Source organism: Haliotis rubra, unplaced genomic scaffold, assembly GCF_003918875.1.
Source record: "Haliotis rubra isolate DU_JTF1 unplaced genomic scaffold, ASM391887v1 Scf71, whole genome shotgun sequence".
Lineage (NCBI taxonomy): Eukaryota > Metazoa > Mollusca > Gastropoda > Lepetellida > Haliotidae > Haliotis > Haliotis rubra.
This window is the reverse complement of record NW_025767424.1, coordinates 2,511,856-2,532,567: the sequence shown is the minus strand read 5'-3', so window position 1 is coordinate 2,532,567 and position 20,712 is coordinate 2,511,856. Positions and strand designations below refer to the sequence as shown.

Genomic DNA, 20,712 nt, shown 5'->3' with positions numbered 1-20,712 from the left:
TCCCTGGGTCTGTTGCGCCTGCGCTACGCTTCGACACTGAGCGTAGCGCAGGCGCAACAGACCCAGGGAACCAGCCTGGCCTGACCACCCGATAAAACCAATATCATGATCACCATTTGTTTCAGAAATTTGATCAAGAACAACATACAGAACATCTCAAGATATGCCTTTGTCACCTTGCCGGCCAACAAGGATGTTAGGGTGTAAGTATTTGCTTGATGGTTGTCATGTTAATCATTGACACACACTACAGGTGAGGTGAGGTGAGGTGAAATTGGGTTTAACGTCGTGCTTGAGAATATTTCGCTCATATGACGACGTGCATGCGTGTGTATGTGTATGTGCGGCTGCTTGTACTAGCCCAGACTGAAGCTGGTTTTATAGTGCTAGCCCACTGAGATACTATGCCGCAGTGAAGCATGAATACCCCATTCAGACAAATTATACTGACTCCGAGCCGACCAGTCCTTGCTGTACCCATTAATGCCGAGCGCCAGACAGGGACCAACAAGCACAATATTTTAACGTCTTTTGGTATGACGCGGTTGGGGATCGAACCTGCGACCTTCCGCTCTCCGGGCGGACGCTCTAACCACTACACCACGGAGGCGGTCGACACACACTACAGAAAGAAATGTGTAATGATCTAGGTACTTGTGAGCACCAGCTACCATGATACATATCTAAAGCATATCGTTCACATGCTCATCATCCGGGTGATCATATTGATTTCAGATAGCTATTCTACCATAACTCATTACGTAAAGGGAACAACCGTTACTCTGTTATTCTGCTTTGTCTATAGTGTTTAGCGGACAATCCTGAGGACAGCAATTCATTGTTCCCTTACCTGTGCCAGGATCTCCTGATTTCGGTTGTAAATTCTAGATTCGTCGGATAATGATTCTTTGTTGGTCAGCACCATATCCCTGCTTGTGGTTTTCTGTTAATTTGTAGATACCCACTGTCTGATTAACCCGATTCACACGCTATATCTGTTATTATTTTCCAGGAAACTTAGCGGCAACCCGGTGCATTGTGGGTGTGATATGTTAGCGTTCAAGAATTGGTTGGACCTAAGAAGTGTTGGTAACATTAAGTTGGAGATTGATGATCTTAAGTGTAGAAATGCCAGAGACACGCCCCTATGGGACGTCCAGGAAGATGAATTCAACTGTGACGGTACGTCGTAGTTATCGCTGGCGCAATACACTCACTCACTCAACCACTTACTCACTGATCTCACTCACTTGCTTAGTTACTCACTCACTCAACCACTCACCCAGCCATTCACGTACTGAATAACCCACTCAATCCACCACTTACTGAAAGTCTCACTCACTGAACTACCCACTCACTCAACCAATCACTCACTCAACTACCCACTCACTCAACCACTCACTCACTGAACTACCCACTCACTCAACCACTCACTCACTGAACTACCCACTCACTCAACCACTCAACTACCCACTCACTCAACCACTCACTCAACCACTTACTGAAAGTCTCACTCACTCACTGAAGTACCCACTCACTCAACCACTCACCCAACCACTCACTCAACCACTCACCCAACCACTCACTCACTGAACTACCCACTCAATCAACCACTCACTCAACAAATTACTCAACCACTCACTCACTGAACTACCAACTCACTCAACCACTCACTCAACCACTTACTCAACCAATTACTTAACCACTCACTCAACCACTTACTCGACCAATTACTCAACCAATTACTGAACCACTCAATCAACTATTCACTCACTGAACTACCCACTCAATCAACCACTCACTCAACCAATTACTCAACCACTCACTCACTGAACTACCCACTCACTCAACCACTTACTCAACCAATTACTCAACCACTCACTCAACCACTCACTCAACCACTTACTCAACCACTCACATAACAGCTCACTCAACCAATTACTCAACCACCCACTCACTGAACCACCCACTCACTGAACTACCCACTCACTGAACTACCCACTCACTGAACTACCCACTCACTGAACTACCCACTCACTGAACTACCAACTCACTGAACTACCCACTCAATCAACCACTCACTCAACAAATTACTCAACCACTCACTCACTGAACTACCCACTCACTGAACTACCCACTCACTCAACCACTCACTCAACAACTTACTCAACCAATTACTTAACCACTCACTCAACCACTTACTCAACCAATTACTGAACCACTCAATCAACTATTCACTCACTGAACTACCCACTCAATCAACCACTCACTCAACCAATTACTCAACCACTCACTCACTGAACTACCCACTCACTCAACCACTCACTCAACCAATTACTCAACCAATTACTCAACCACTCACTCAACCACTCACTCAACCACTTACTCAACCACTCACTCAACAGCTTACTCAACCAATTACTCAACCACTCACTCACTGAACTACCAACTCACTCAACCACTCCCTCAACCAATTACGCAACCACTAACTCACTGAACTCCCCACTCACTCAACCACTTACTCACTCAACCACTCACTCAACCATTTACTCACTCAACCATTTACTCACTCAACCACTCACTCAACCACTCACTCAACAGCTCACTCAACCACTCACTAAACCAATTACTCAACCATTCACTCAACCACTTACTCAACCACTCTTTCACTGAACTACCCACTGACTCAACCAGTCACCCAACCAACCACTCAGCCAACCACTCACTCAACAAACCACTCAACTACTCACTCAACCACTCACTCAACCATTCACTCAACCACTCACTCAACCACTTACTCACTCAACCACTTACCCAACCACTCACTCAACCAGCTACTCAACCACTCACTCAACCACTCACTCACTGAACTACCCAATCATCCTCACACTTGCTGAACTACTCAACCACTCACTCACTCAACCAGGCAACCACTCACTCCATCACTTATTGAACCACTCACTCAACCACTTACTCACTCAACCACTTACTCAAGCACTTACTCACTCAACCACTTACTCACGCAACCACTTACTCACTCAACCACTCACTCACTGAACTACCCACTCAACCTCACACTTGCTGAACTACTCAACCACTCACTCACTCAACCAGGCAACCACTCACTCCATCACTTATTGAAAGCCTCACTCGCTCACTCACTGAACTACCCACTCAACCAACCACTCACTCACTCAACCAGTCAACCACTCACACAGCCAGTCACTCAGCCATTCACTTACTGAACCACTCACTGATGTACTCACTCCACCACTCACTTCGGAACCAGTCACTCACCTAACCACCCATTCAACCTCCCAACGAAATACACATACCTTGAACTCTATCATAGAACTGAATTCTATGACTGCATGTTCTCTCACTTTAGAGGACGATCCATCGGTGTTTGAGGATGACCAGAGTTGCCGGATCTGCCAAGGGATGGCGTCTAGTGAGATGTGTGACCGGCAAGGACAGTTACAAGAATGTTCGTCTGATGACGTGAGTGTACACTATTGTTTGATTCCCGATGATAAACGAGTGATTGCCGACTACCTTATATTCCATTTCATGACGGCATGTGTAGCCCGGGCCTTGACCAGGCAAACAGCAATGCACAGATGATGAATAGCAGTACACAAGGGCGTATCTACGGAAATCAACGCCTATGACAAGCACTGTTTTTTTTCGTTTAATATTTATATCAACGGCTTTAACACAAAGTGCTCAGTGGTGCCCCTCCAAGTGGCGCCAGGGCACCTGCCATAATTCCCATACCCTAGGTACGCCACTGGCAATACACGTCAGGGTACTGCGAGTTCTACTCTTACACTGATAAAATGCCCCTGAAGAGATCGGCCTCGTTAACGTACCTAAAGTTACAAAAAGATTCTAGCTAATTGTGGTCATAGTGCTTATATAACATTTGAGAAGCCACCCAGTAACTGCTATACTAACAAAGCATAATCAAAGTAATATACTAAGTTGTTACGACGTAAATTGTAATAAAAACGCAATTGTAATACTTTCAGCAAATTGTAATAAAAATTGACGTAAATTGTAATACGCAAATTGTAATAAAAATTGACGTAAATTGTAATAATTTTAGTTGCTGCAAGTATTACAATTTGCGTTTTTATTACAATTTACGTCGTAACATAAGTAAATGATTCAATTAAGAAACAGTTATGAAATACACAATGCCATATAGAAAGTGGCCAAATGTAACATATGTTATATTTGGGATTACATTCTTTGTAAAGTACAGATTCTAGTACTTTTGTTGAGTTGAGTCCCATCCGGTACGATATATACTTTGTGTGCTGGCGATTAGGTGCCTGGCTCTGAGCTCGAGGGTGTTGGTTCGAGTCCCGGATGGGACTCAACCAAACAAAAGTACTAGATGTGTAATCCCAAATATAACATATGTTACAAGAAACAGCGTTTTCTTACAAACCCACTAATACATAGTATTGTATTGTATCATGATTATTGTCTGTAATATTTATCTAATAAGAGGACATACGACTTTTCTTCTGAGTCTGAGCGTTAGTGCGAGTAAACCGTGTTTTGTTAATAAAGATGTCTTTCAAATGTAAGCAATCCCACCAAGAAGATTGCAGCTTCAGAACTTGTGCAGGGATCGAGTTAATGAGTGCACATCAATCCCAGAATTCCTGTATGGGGTTGGGTGGAACATTCTACTTAACAAAGAATTTTTATTGATCTCTGAAAGGTAGTAGAACTGCGAGGACTATATCAATTTCCTTTATCCAATTAAATAACTGAGTGCTTGAATTTATTATTCAATTATAAATGTATGATTTATGATCATGGTGATATTAACATAATTTATTGAATTTAATCAAATTGGTTATTGTGACTTTTTTCCCGTGACTCCTAGCCAAAATTGTGACTTTTTATCCCTGACTTTTTCCCTGTGACTTTCTTTCCGATCACCACCCTAGCAACCCAAAAGGACTGTACAGCTCAGTTTTATATTTGTAACACTTATCGCATTTTGGATTGAATATGTTTCTCTGCTCCTCTCTTGAACCTCAAATTTCGAAATTTAAGGCCATAATAATGTAATTAACAGATATTTATCTCAGTTTCGATATAAGACCCCCTTTGTAATTTATTTTCCGTCTTTGTCATGCTCAATTCGTCACACTCGAAACTAGAATCCGATATCTTGTTTACGACTTTGAACCTTCAGCACACCGGATATTGCAGTCAAAAACGTCATCGTATGGCTTTTGATGAACGAGCAGGAGATAACAAACCTGGTCAAAGAAAATATTACATTTAGGAAAAAACCAGACATGGTGATTTACCACTTCAGCAGTATTCCCTGTTCCTCTTGGCATTTTTACATAGGCAGGGGCGTTTAGGTCTACTTTCGGCTACAGTCACTATGCTTAGATGGGTGTATGTGTGGCTGTTCATGCAAACGAGTTGACCGTTGAATGTCTTCACGGGCCCCTTTTCACAAAGCTATCGTAAGTCTATGTTACAGTATAGGAGGAGATACGGCAGTCGTAGCGCTACGATAGCTTAGTGAAACGGGGCCAAGGTCTTGATAAACTCTGTCAAAAAAGAAACGCAACCCCTGTATTTTAGAGATTTTGATCTGAAGTTTTAGGACGACACGGCATTTTTATTATTTAAGACAGAAGTCTGAAATTTGGCAGAATAATAACCCAGATGGGCATGTTTAAAATTGTCATTTCAAAAGTCATCTCACAGACACCAGTTTGTCACCAGGGGGGCGTCTGTCTCAGTATCTCGTATGAGCACCACGCGCTGCAATCACTGCACGGCATCTCCTTGGACAAGAACGGATAAGACGCCGGATTCTTTCCTGGGGAATGGCTCTCCACTCCTCCTGCAGTGCAACGGCGAGCTGTTGCAGCGTCTGTGGCGGCGGCTGACGTTGACGTACGCGTCGATCCAGAGTATCCCACAGGTGTTCAATAGGGTTGAGGTCTGGTGATTTAGAGGGTCATGGCAAGACATTGACGTTGGAATTCTGCAGAAAGTTCATTGTTGCACGTGCAGTATGAGGCCGGGCGTTGTCCCGTTGAAAAATCTGTGTCTGTTGGTCAATAATCGGGAGAAGGTGAAGCTCTAACACGTGGTTGATGTAACGTTGGGCTGTCAGGTTCCCTGGAACGATCACCAAGTCAGATTTCTGGTTGTATGAGATGGTTCCCAAACCATGACGCTTTCTCCGCCAAATCTGTCCACCTGTCGGACGCAGATGGGCGCAAAACGTTTATGACGTCTCCTATACAGACGCTGTCTTCCGTCGTGACGTTGCAAAAGAAAACGTGATTCATCAGAAAACCAGATTCGCCTCCAGTTTTGTAAAGTCCGTATCCTTACGTTGTTGCACCACCTGAGTCGTCGGCGTCGATGTAGGGGCGTAGTACAGGTCCAACAACTGGTCTACAGGCACGTAAACCCGCTTCTTTCAGACGGTTCCTAATCGTTTGAGCTGACACTCTCCTCAAACCTGGTATTTGTGTGGCAGTCACGGTTGGTAGGGCATGCCGATTACGCAGGTGATGGACCCGGATGTACCGATCTTGAAGGGGGTCGTGATTCTTGGCCTTCCACTCTCGGGCGATCGTTGGTCAAATTGAAGTTGTTGTAGCGGCTCCAAAGTCGGGATATCGTTGTTTTTGTGAACATTTAGGTGCCGTGCAACAGTTCCAAAACTTTCTCCGGCTTGAACACGACCAATGGCGATATTTCGGTCGGCAGCACTCAATCGTGGCATTTTTAACACAGCTTTCGGCGACAAATGAATGAATATAATACGGAAGCACATGGGCTTTATACACCCCTACATTAACTGCCATTTTCATGATTTGCATGTGTTTTTTGTGCGAAGTCACCATGAGGGTCATTTCATGCGTTGTGACGGAATAAGCAATAAAATACACTTATGCGTACAAATGCAGTTGTTTGATGGTAATCTTCATTAATTACGTGTATCATTTCAATACATCTGAATAAAATTTAGTTTGGAAGCAATAACTTCATTCAAACGAATTTTTCATATCTGAGGACAGGGGTTGCGTTTCTTTTGACAGAGTTTACACTGATTAACAATCACAGATCTAATAAAGATTACTTATTTAACACAAACGCGTATTATCTGAGATTCCTTTATTCGAGATAACATTATTGGAACATAAGTGTTGAATTACTTCATTTTCCAGAAATGCGAATTTGATCTATTTCAAGGCATACATGTCATGTTCGAATTGTATTGTAATCTTTCTAAACGAGTTTAGAGATAAACTGAATGATTTAAGCCTAACGTGTACGTTTCAATAGTGTAGACCGACACTACACTGATCAATGTTCAACTATCGGCGCGACTGTCAAAAACAAAACCACATACAACCATGGAAAATGAGTATATATATATATATATCAGCAACGTCCTCGAACGGGCCAAGAAGGGCTCAATTGTCGACGAAAGACGACGTTCTACCCCAGTGCATATAAAAAGTTGATCTGCCAGACTCATGGAAGAATACCTCAAGGTTTGGAGTGTGTGGTACTGGTAACTAGACATAGGTGGAAAACCAACCAGGTCATCATTTGGACTGACAATTTCTATATTACAATCAATTACAATGAATACAGTTGTAATAAAGACGTTGTTAATCCATGTGTATTATCCTCCCTTAATTGATCTACAGACTCGTGCCAGTTATATTCGGACACCACGTAATTTCCATAGACGTACATGTTATTTCAGTGTAGCATATATCATTTACATGAACATTTCACTATTTAACTAGTGACATCACATTTATCAACTTACGTATGGTTCCACAATGCACAAACCCATAGCCCGCCATGTTAAAGGATTTCACAGCACTGTACGTATGTTGATTAAATTGTTGCCATTCGATAAATAAGCAACGAAAAAAATTAAACAGAAATCATGTGATTGCAGGTAAGATAATTCCTCACAAATGTGCAATATTTGACTTGGATCTTACGAAGTTTAAATTCATGAAAATTATTTATGGTACACTAAATTAACAAGTAAGCCTATGGGAGTTACATCAAGTGTCCGAATATAATTAACTGGCAAGGGTCTGTAGTTTGCTCTCTGCCTTCCACGACATCGGCGATGTGAAACCAGCGTGAGGTTATTTCAGGGACTGAACCTTGTGGTTATCAGAGCCAGGTCATCGACTCCAGTCAAAGTCGTCTAAGAGCTTCTGGAAGAATGGCAGGGAAGGGCATACCTCAACAAGTGATGTACGAGGATGGGTTTCATTTCTCACTGCCTGTTACCCTTATTGTCTGCAATCAACACGATATCCTAGGCAAACCAACTGTCAACTAAAGGGTTGGCAAACCACATCACGTTTGCCCTGATCCCAGTCCTCGAGGATCGTGAGAAATCAAATCAGAAGAAATCGCATTCTCGCAAGGGCAATATGGAAGTGTACAAGTTAATCCAGAGGACCAACTGAAGTTGTCAAAAGGTTCAAATCACCGCAGGGGACTTACTCGCAGCAGGATATTTGATAAAGATAAAACTGGAATCGGAGCTTGGGACATGTAGACACATGAATGCCAGGGACAATATGTATCATTTGTTACGTTTTTTATACGATACATTAAATACATTATAATGAAGTCACCTGTGCATAAAATTGCCTTGATCACACTGCAGGTGAACTGCGCTGTAGGCGGAAGTAGACGCCGTCGCAGAGATTGCAATGACCGTCTGTAATTGCAATTACAGCAACCAGCTGTCCACCTAGTGTCTCTCCTATGACCCAGTCACAATATGGCCAATGATGTCCATTTGATGAAGTGCTCGCACAAATGTTCTTGAAACTATCCAACCACGAGTAATATATCCCAATATCGTATTAATTTGTTAACAGTACTAGTTTTTGCCATATATATGTAACACAAACATAACTAAAATGGGTGCACCTGGTTATATGGCCTGATATATGATGGAACATTTTGAATAGTCACTTAGTGAACTTCCTGTTTGGATCACGAAATCAATCTGATGTCCAATTTTCTCGACCAGGATACTTTTCAAGACGTTAATGACGATAATCGTATCTTTGTTGCTCTCTATAACGGCGAGTGGTGCAATCTGCCGCTCATGTACGGAAATTAGCGTACATAATATAGAATAACATTGGTAAAATAGATCAGAAACATATTTGTCCTGGTCCCTAAACTGTGGTCCAATGTGATCTGGCATTGTCCTTAAATAATGCTACATACGTGATGTGTATCATATATAGTTGCACCCATAATTGACCATCTCAGTCTATTCTTGTACCGAAAGTCGAGCATCTTTTCGCATGGCACACTTGTTACAAAACGTATTTTGACAGACCAGAGGGAAAATGTTACGACAGACCAGAGGGATAATGGTACGACAGATGAGAGGGAAATTGGTACGACAGACGAGGGAAAAAGTTACGAAAAACCAGAGGGACAATGTTACGATAGACCCGAAGGATAATATTACGATAGACCGGAGGGAAAATGTTACCACAGACCAGAGGGAAAATGTTACGACAGACCAGAGGGATAATGGTACTACAGATGAGAGGGAAATTGGTACGACAGACGAGGGAAAATGTTACGACAGACCAGAGGGAAATTGGTACGACAGACGAGGGAAAAGTTTATGACAGACCAGACGACAATATACTATTCCACTTTTGAAAGGGGTATATTTTGTTTCCATGATACACATAATTTGGAAAATGTGTGTTTACAAAGAGTGACATATTCAATTATCCATACCAAATACTTCGTGGTATATATACCGTTCTTCTTGTAAAGTGCCATGTAATGTAAGTCAGAGTAAAAATGTAGCTCCCTTTATATACCACTCTCAGGCAGGTGGTTCACGTATAACGTCCTTCTAGCCCTCTCCAGATCATTCTTACAGGTGAAGGTCCGGGTTAGAATATTGATCTTCAGTAACCCATGCTTGACGTAACAGGCGACTAACGGGATCGGGGGGTCGGGCTCGCAGACTTGGTTAATACATGTCATCGGTTCCCATTTGCGCAGATCGATGCTCATGCTGTTGATCATTGGGTTGTCTGGTCCAGACTCGATTGTTTACAGATTGCCGCCATATAGCTGGAATATTGCTGAGTGGCGCGTAATACTAAACTTACTCACTCACTCACTCACTCTCCAGATCATTCTAAAATCATTCTGTGTGTCAGAACACGGTGGAATATTCTAGACCTCTGCTTAAATATAACCCAAGCTTACATATAGCACCAAGGTTTCTGAATCTACGGGTACCATGTATAACAGTTGTAGCTTTGGTACAACTCAAAATAATACGCATGCCGTTTAGCATACCTAGGGTAGCATAAATCTACATTAGTAAAGCCTCCACGAAGGAGACTATACACAGTCAATGGATCAGCTGCAAGAGATTCCATTCCGCGTAACAGGTAAGATAGGGAATGTATAAGAACGCATCACTGAAAATCACATGTGATGTCCGCAGGTGTCCCTGACAATTACCGTGGTAACGCAGTCGCTATTGCCCAACCTATCGATCTGAAACTATATCAATTGTCCAGTGCATTTCTACAGTAAAGCAACTTGCCTAAGATGTCTTTTATAGACATTAAGAAGTTTGAGGACAAAGGAAGGAGAAGATTTATGGATGATCTTTCAATCCACAGCGACTTGCCTTTGGTGAGATGTATGTGATTTTTGTCAAATTTTATACAAAACAGGATATATTTAGTTTTAAACACGAAATTTATCCGTGGATTTTCAGTACTATTAATTGATTTGTGTCATTTGTAACACCTTGCACCGGTATAATATTCACGGATCTGTTGGAGAGAGGTATTGATTCAGGATTGGTCAAGCACAGATACACTGTTCAATCACTGAACGCGTATCTGCATGACGTCAGCAGTAAATAGCCGTCGCGATCCACCAGCCAAGGAACTAATCAGTGTATACTCTGCTGCAGTCATCTCTTGACGCCTTGTCGCCAGAAGCAGAAGGTATGTCTGTTTTTATATTTTTGCATTTACCAATCGTACTGCATTTAAACATTACACCAGAGCATACACACAGGACAGGCTCATCATGTGGGGATGTTGCATTGTTGTCAAAGCAGATCCCAGAACAAAACTCTATTCGTAAGATTCAGGGACAAGTTAAATTGTATCCTATAATTTGTAACTAGGTAAATTTTAGTTTGTGGAAAGATATTGCTAAAAGATGTCATTTTAACTTGCAAATTGTCAGACAAAAAATCTATCCCGAAGTTCTTTATAAGCCGGATATTTCAACAAAAAGTCAGATTCATTTTCTACATCAACTAAATGTATCCACTTATGTTATTAATCAAATAGTGTTTGGAAACGTGTGTGTTCTTACCTGTTTGTCAATGTTTTAAAGGATTACATTGGTAAGATAAGTGCCTCAAGGTTTATCATTTGCACATCAATTGCGGAGAAAGGTCAAACACACGTGGCCATTAGAATCGAGCATTCAGAGGTGTATCATCAAAACACGTTTCGGGGTACCTTAGTATATATTGTTTTCTCAGCTCATGCAGTAACATACATTATTATAGAGTGTCACAGTCTGCGGCTTGACGTAAAATGAACTCAATTATGTTCAGTACTGCATGTGTGTAATAAGACATTGAATTACTTCCAAACTCGATAGAATAGTCAACAATACTGTCCTTTTCGAAATATTTTAAACCTCAAATGATTTATGTTATGCATGCATGTATTCAATGGCAAGAATTAATTAATGAATTATAATTACACAAGGTCCAGTTACAACACAACCTGTCAGGGATGACGTGTGCTGTCTATTCAGGAAAGTAATTTTATGATGCTTCATTTGATGGCGCCGAACGCCATTGTTATTAGCGTTAAAGATGAATGAAAACACGAAACCTTACGTACAAAGGACTGGCATTTTTAATCAGGGTGTATACTTAGTTAGGATTTAATAAAACGCGAGAATAGATCTGGACGTTGTTATAAAGGTATTGATTTATTGAAGAGTATGTTATTTTGTCCACTTTAATCAAACTACAAAGAACGGACTACTGGCCCGTCAGCACGTTGATGTTGTGGTTGGCTGCAGTGAATATTTACGTGCTGAAAGGGAGGTTTATTTCGCATAAATACATTACTCTAACATATTGTGCTTGCCTATTTCCTGATAACTTTTATTGGCTGTGTGTACATTCACTAGTCAATCAATAACCCTCAATAATGACATTTTGAAGACAAAAGCAGCTCATTTTAACGCCACTATGTAGACCGCGAGGGCATTCAGGTTTTGGAGGGAGGGAGTATGGTTTTATTCCGCTTTTAGTAATATTCCAGTAATATCACGGCGGGGGTCACCAGAAATGGGCTTCACACCTTGTACCCATGTGGGGAATCAACCCCTGGTCTTCGGCGTGACGAACCAAGGCTTTAACCACTGGTGTTACGACGTTAATTGTAATAAAAACGCAAATTGTAATACTTGCAGCAAATTGTAATAAACTTGACGTAAATTGTAATACGTAAATTGTAATATAAATTGACGTAAATTGTAATAAGCAAATTGTAATAAAAATTGACGTAAATTGTAATAAGTTAAGTTGCGGTAAAATGTAATAAATATTTACGTAAATTGTAATAACAGTTTTAATCACTCGTACATACCCGTGTGTTTGTTTTTCGTTGCATTTCATACATCATATAAGCTTGTTAGGGCGATAACTCAAGAAAGAAATAATGGATTTTGTTCAAATTTGGTACCAAGGATATATACAAAGTGGGGGTGTGTTTCTAACGGGTATATCTAGCACACTTAAATGCATGTAGAGTCGGAGGGGTGGGTGGGTGTTCTAACGGGTATATCTACGAGGAACGTTAAAAAAGTAGTCAGCGTCACCTAGAATATGATACAAATGCAGCTGTTTTTATGTTTTATTTTTCTACATATTATCTGTCAACCTCAAGCAAATTGGTTTTGCTATGTTGCAGCCTCACGATCCCCATTTTGTGTGACTTTGTATCTTGGCCTGGTTCTCCCCAAAAACGTAAAATCTGCAATAAAATGCATCACAAACTTCAGGAAACAAAATATGCCATGTTTGAGATTGGTACAAGTCCGCTAGAATCTAACTTAGATATTAAACTGCACGAAAAAATACAATCGCTTTTTCAAATGACTCACCCTAATGTTTACTGAATGAACTCGAGAAAGAAATGATGGATTTTGTTCAAATTTGGTACCAAGGTTGACTAACGAGATTTACCGACACCACTTGAATTTAGTGATCTTGAGGTCATTTTAAATGTCACCGCGAAGGTGTAACAGTTTTGAAAATGCCAAGTTTGGCAGCCGCGAACTCAGGAAAGAATTAATAGATTTTGATCCAATTTTATATCAAGGTGTATTGGCGGGAATCCCCCTACACCAATTGAAACAAAATATGCAAGAAACTGTTTGTATGTTGGTAAAAGTCAAACTTAGATATTTAACTGCACAAAAAAGCAATTTGAAACTATAATCGCTTGTTCAAGTGACTCCCCTTTCATGTTTACTGAAAGAGCTTGTTTTGGAGACACTACCCACAGCCTTTCAGTTGACGTCATCATAAGGATATAACTCATCCTAAAGTTTTCACTTATTCTTACATGATGTCAAGGGTTCAAACTAAATACTGAATGCTCACACAAGTGTCAGTTCTCAATATATTGTATATCTGGACACAGTGTTTTTGAAAAATTAAAATGAGGGTGTCGTTAAAAAAACAGTTCCCGTCTAAATATAAATCAAGCAATCCAAATCTTTGAATGTTGATGATGACGGAAAGTCATCCAATACTATGCTGAACATATTTTATATGATATTATCTGAGGGTATACCATTATCCAAGAGATAGCGCAATAGTGCAGTGGTAAGGCGTCTGCCTATCACGCTGAAGGCCCGGTTTCGAGGAGGCACCGAGGTTCGGGTCCCGAGATGGGCACATTTGCGTAGTATCCTTGGACAAGATACTTAGATCCACATGTCTCAGTTCACCCAGCTGTAGAATGGGTACCCGTGAGTATGTACTGGCAATGTGAGTGTTTAGTTCATTGCGCCTAACAGGCAGCATGGCTGTATGATCCCCAGGGAGTTGAAAAAGTATCGGAAAGTACGATAGTGTCCTATGATCGGGGATAGTAATGTTCGTAGCGCCGTGAGCAGGCAATGTGCCTGGATGTGAACGCAGCATCGTTTTCCATTTTCTGCAAATTTGCAAGAAACATTATACCCCAATGTTGTGATGACTAATACCTCGTTAACCACATTACCCACATGACATTTTGGATATGACTTTGCTAATGATTCCTTCAAAATAAAATTGACTACTTTTTCAACGCCCCTCGTAACATACTTAAAAGAAAAGAGAACGTCTAAGGAAAAAAGCAGTTTGATCTCTGAATACTTCTGAGCTATTTAAATACAAAAAGCAAAGGAATAAAGTAAATAATCTGAAAAGAATAGCCAAGGGAAATTTTTAATCTACTTTTGATAACTATTTATCACCTCAGTCTACTCAATCAGGTGGTTAGTACTTCATCGGGACCCATTCCCCTTCTTGTCACTGATGATTCTGGTATACCTTCAGTTTTTACACATTTGGATAAATGAATATTTTGTATCTGTTCCAAATGTTAATGATGGCGGCAAGACATGGCCACATGTTAGCCATCGCTGTGTTAACAGTATAACAAATGTCATTGTAACCGAAAAGGAGGTATCTGATATGATTACCAACAAATAAATCTAGTGGACCTGATGGCATTAACATGATAGTGTTAAAACGTATTTGTACATCTATAGCTGAACCTCTTTGTTTGTTGTATAATATATCACTGAGTAACTGTATTTCCTACAATTTGGAAAAGGGGTAATGTTACTCCTATTTTGAAAGAAGGAGATACATCCCTCCCAACTAATTACAGACCTATTAGTTTACTATCTATCCTGGGGAAAATTCTTCAAAGAATAATGGTAAAGCATGTGCACGACCATTTCCATGAACATAACATTTTAAGTAAATTCCAGTCAGGTGTTACTGCTAGTTATTCTACTACATCTCAACATAGACATTTATCATAATATATGCTCAGTCCTAGATAATCACCACCTTTACTGTATGCTATTTTGTGATATTTCAAAAGCTTTACAGGGCATGGCATAAAGGTTTATTGCACAAATTAGAAAATTATGGTGTTCGTGGAAACGTACTTAGTTGGTTAACCAACTATCTATCTGATAGACGACAGCGTGTCTCTGTTAATGGAACATTATCAAAAGAGCTAAATGTTACTGCAGGGGTTCCTCAAGTGTCTGTCCTTGGTTAATTTTTGTTCCTTGTGTATATCAGTGATTTACCTAGAAATTGTGGTGGTGGTTCTAACGGTTATATCTCAAATACATGTAGAGGCGGGAGGCCTAACGGGTATGTTTAACATACAACAATAAAAACTTTCATGTATTTATGATCCACATTTTCGAACCTTTATTTTCTATTTATTACCGAGGTCTTTAATTGAGGAAATTACGCGATAATCTACTTTATAACCTTTATATAAAATTGGATCAAAATCTATTAATTCTTTGCGAGTTCGCGGCTAGCAAGCTTGGCATATACAAAACTGTTACACCTTCGCTGTGACCTTTAAAATGACCTCAAGGTCACTAAATTCAAGTGATGTCGGTAAATCTCGTCAATAAACCTTGGTACCAAATTTGAACAAAATCCATCATTTCTTTCTCGAGTTCATTCAGTAAACAGAAGGGGGGGGCCGGGGGTGTCATTTGGAAAAGCGATTGTATTTTCAAATTTCTTTTCCTCGCAGTAAAAAGTCACACAAAATGGGGATCGTGAGGCTGCAACATAGCAAATCCAATTTGCTTGAGGCTGACAGATAATATGCAGAAAAATAAAACATAAAAACAGCTGCATTTGTATCATATTCTAGATGAGGCTGGCTACTTTTTGAACGTCCCTCGTAGATACACCCGTTAGAACACCCACCCACCCCTCCGACTCTACATGCATGTAGGTGTGTTAGATATACCCGTTAGAAACCCACCCACCCCACCCCCACTTTATATGTATACATATCAAAACCTCAACAAATATTTGCGAAAAGACATGATACAGAGGACAGTTAGAGATTTTACATCGATTATATATCAGGACGAATATCATTTTCGTCATTTAGCTAAGATTTGTCAGTCCTATCTTGGGTTATCGCGCTAACTATCTTTATATTGGCAGATTTTTGCTGTGACCTTGCAAATTATCTCAAGGTCACTCAATTTCACTTGTGTCGGTGAATCTCGCCAATATACCTTGGTACCAAATTTGAACAAAATCCATTATTTCTTTCTTGAGTTAACGCCCTAACAAGCTTATATGATGTATGAAATGCAACGAAAAACAAACACACGGGTATGTACGAGTGATTAAAACTGTTATTACAATTTACGTAAATATTTATTACATTTTACCGCAACTAAACTTATTACAATTTACGTCAATTTTTATTACAATTTGCGTTATTACAATTTACGCCAATTTTAATTACAATTTACGTTTTTATTAGAATTTACGTCAAGGTTATTACAATTTGCTGCAAGTATTACAATTTGCGTTTTTATTACAATTTACGTCGTAACAACTGGGCTACCCCACCGCCCCTCTAGTCTGAGGGATGAAGTGGGGAGGGGCTCTAGTTAAAGCGTTAGTTCGTCGCGTTGAAGATCCAGGTTCGAATTCCCAACACGTGTACAATACGTATGCCCATTTCTGGTGTCCCCCGTCGTGATATTGCGGAATAATCCTAAAATCGATATAAAACTATGGAATCAAAAGCTTTCATTCGTGCCACAATGCTGTTGGTGGCTGTATGAATGATCTATCCCTTACAACCAGCATGGCCTACTTGTGGCCTTTCCTGACCCAGGTCCCCTGCGTGGTGCAGGCTCTAATTTGAATGGTTCATTAGCGCTGCAGGCTAGTTGACGCCATGCCTGAGCGTGACAGAGAGATGTTGCGGGCTGTTGTAATCATCCATCTAATCTTTAGGTTACATGTGCTAATGTTGTAACACAACGCTGAATATTGTTCGAATATGATCCCTAACAAATCCAGAAGTATAACGAATAATTCTCTCTGGTTATACCTCTTAATACCTAAAAGGAAACTGCCCATACCTGCCTTTAACAATTACATGTTATTATTAGAAGCTTTAACATTCGGAGGAATTACGGGCTAAGACTTGGTGGAGTTATTGAAGGGATTATTAGTACAAGTACAACACAGGATAATGTTTGTTGTGAGCTCAGAAGTTAGAACTCATTTCGCTTGTTTGTGATCACCCGGTCATGGCTCGCCCTTCTACATTCAATATGTCAATGTCTACATTGATAATTTCTCAGGGAATCGTCAATGTGATTCAATCGGAATTTCAAAAATGGGCAAGTTTTTTATAATGCTTCTATGCATACACACATGTATATGTATCATCGGTTTCGCGAATGATCGTTTTCACTTAAAATTGAAATTTTAAACAACATATGAGAATCTACGTCGGAAATACTCCTAAAAACACAACTTCCAGAGAGGAAGGTAAAAGGTGAATGAAAATATAACACCTGAATAAACACTTGATGTCCCAAACCCATCATGTAAGCAATACATTGGTATTATTAAAGGGCAGGTGCTATCTGTGGCCAGATCTAAACCTATACTAGATACCCGGAAAGATCCGGGTTAGAATTGGTCTTCAGTAACCCATGCTTGTCGTAAGATGCGACTAACGGGGTCGGGTGGTCAGGCTTGTTTGCTTGATTGACACATGTCATCATATCCTAATTGCGTAGATCGATGCTAATGTTATTAATCACTAGATTGTCTGGTCCAGACTCGATTATTTATATGCCGCCGCCATATGGCTGTAATAGCGGGTGCAGCGTTAAACAACAACCAACCATCCAACCAACCAACCTATGCTAGAATTCAGCTATAGACCAGGACGCACAATCAATGCTCGCATTGTTAGAGTTTTAGTTTGTTATTCTATATTTACACTGGGTATTAGTAGTTATGGAACAACTGTTAATTCTAAGGTTTACGCTTTGTGCACCTAAACTGTTCCCCCTTACTCAAGGATCTGCCATTACGAATACACATAATTACCAAAATGCACTGTGTTAGAATATGTATGAGTGAGTGAGTGAGTTTAGTTTTACGCCGCATTAAGCAATATTCCAGCTATATGGCGGCGGTCTGTAAATAATCGAGTCTGGACCAGACAATCCAGTGATCAACAGCATGAGCATCGATCTGCACAATTTGGAACCGATGACATGTGTCAACCAAGTCAGCAAGAAAACCATGTTAGCTTGAAGATAGTTAATACAAAATAATAATGAACAATCGCCTCGGCGATGAACGTAAGAACCTGGAACTAATGTATTTGGTGGACCCCACCTTAACCTCATTCAGTATGGCCGTAAGACAAACGTTAATATAAAACTTGAACAGCAGAGAATAACCAGTCTCGATTATTGGACCTTTGACATTCCATTGGGATTAAAAGGCAAAATAATGAATGAATGAATGAGTTTGTTTCTAAATAGGCCATCGGCCCATGTACAATCTCTTGATACAAACTTACATGTTTGACAAGGCAATATATATGTTATACATTATTTACACGCTTTTGATATGACCACGAGGGCGTACTTAATAAACTGTACAGTTTTAGAACACTGGTATCATTACATTGCATTAATTTTACTCATACATCACAGACAGAAAGAAAATGTAATTCATCCTCTGGGATGTTATTGTTACACATTTCACATAGTGTTGAGGCACAATTATTATCTTTACTACTAATGGAAAACTTAATAACTGAAAATCTTGTCAGAATGACAACAGCGAAAAAACATTTCCTTATCAAAAAGAAATATGTGAACCCACGTTGTATTGAATAATAATATGTCTTCTTCGTCCTGCTTTTGCGGAATAATATGTAATAGAGCGTTGGTAATTACCGCAAGTGGCATACATTCATAGCATAACCAATTGTTTCATGATTTTCTTGTCTTCAACTGTTATTCGATCATGCAAATGATGTCATTGTCTAATAATTTATTTCATTTTTTTCAGCCCAGAAGAAATCATGGCGACAAACGGCTCAAACATCTCACTAACCATGTATGGTATGTGTGGCAATGAAAGTCACTGCGTTAACTCGATCTATAACCACGCTAACTCCAGATATTTTCAAAATTTGGTCTTCGTGGTGGTGTTCATGACGGTGCTGATGGTGGTAGGAACGTTGGGCAACGCCCTCGTCGTCGTGGTGTACGCTGTCAAGAGAACAAAAACGTCCGCCAATTACGCTTACATGATTCTTGGTGGCCTTGACCTTTTTGCGTGTTTATTCATCCACCCATATGTAATTTACAAACTGGTTCACCGCTTCAACCAAACATGGGTGATAGTCTGTAAAACGTTTGAATTCTTGATTCATTCCAGCCTATCCATTTCAAGTGGTATCATGATGGTTGTAGCCTTCGATAGGTACTTCGCTATGTGTCGTCCACTCCAATTCTACATGTCGAATCAACGGATGATGATCATGACTGTTATAACGTTTACCTTAGGTATCGGAATGAGTGTCCCGATCCTTGAGTTCTACGGTAAGAGGGAAATTCCAATACCGGGATATGAAAATTCCGACGTTGTTGGTTATAGCTGTGACTACAACGATGCATATACCGGATCATTAGGGCAGTCAGTGTATAGCGGTGTCATAATGATTACATTCTGTGTCATTGTGATACTGATTGTAGTACTATACAGCATGGTTGGATTGTCAATAAACAAGCGCAAAATACATGTGCGTCCTTACGGAGAAACCATGGGTATCCGAACAGTTGCCGGGAAGCCGGAGATGATCAATAAGGGAAACAGTGTGTACCTGTCTCCCCTTGCTATCAAACCTTCGGTCAAGAAGACACGCAGCGTTTCTGGCCAACCAGCTAAGGTCAATATCAAAGGCACGGTTGCTCCATCCCCAGGAACGTCATTTCTCAAGATCAAAATCGCTACGGTGCTTCCAGTCAATGACGTCATCGTTTCAAACACCATTCGTTGCAGTCGCACTGTCACAACCAGAAATACTTCTTTAAAAGCTGCCAAACTTTTATTTCTTGTGACGGCAGTGTTCTTCTTCTCGTGGTTGCCATTTTGGGTCATCAAGCTGGCAGAGCTAACCAATCCAGGAATATTGTCAAGGGACACTCGATTCCAAGTTGCCTTTTACAGTTTTCTTAACCATCTTTTCTACACCAACAACGCTGCAAACCCCTTCATATATGCCATCGCTAACCGATCATTTCGAAATGATTGTAAGCAGCTTTTTAAACGCTTCATTCGCTCCTGACTACCTATGTGTCGAGACATATGTGCAGTATGTACAATGTGTTATAAACGTCATATGTGTTTATTTAACGTTGTTTAACTAACCACCTAACTACGCCAGCTACACGACGGCTTTCTGTCAATCAAGTCGACCAGACAATCCAGTGGTTGACATGACGTGGACATCGATCTGA

At 40.4% G+C, this 20,712-nt stretch overlaps 1 protein-coding gene across 1 annotated transcript in view; it reads left to right on the top strand.

Annotated features, from left to right (window-relative positions):
• LOC124259074 overlaps positions 1-20,712 on the top strand; it is a 95,012-nt gene that overhangs the window by 40,603 nt on the left and 33,697 nt on the right. The window contains exons 6-8 of the mRNA XM_046693162.1: positions 126-203; positions 1,013-1,182; positions 3,389-3,501. Of these exons, the coding sequence (XP_046549118.1) occupies positions 126-203; positions 1,013-1,182; positions 3,389-3,501 (361 nt within the window). The remainder of the gene's footprint in view (positions 1-125; positions 204-1,012; positions 1,183-3,388; positions 3,502-20,712) is intronic.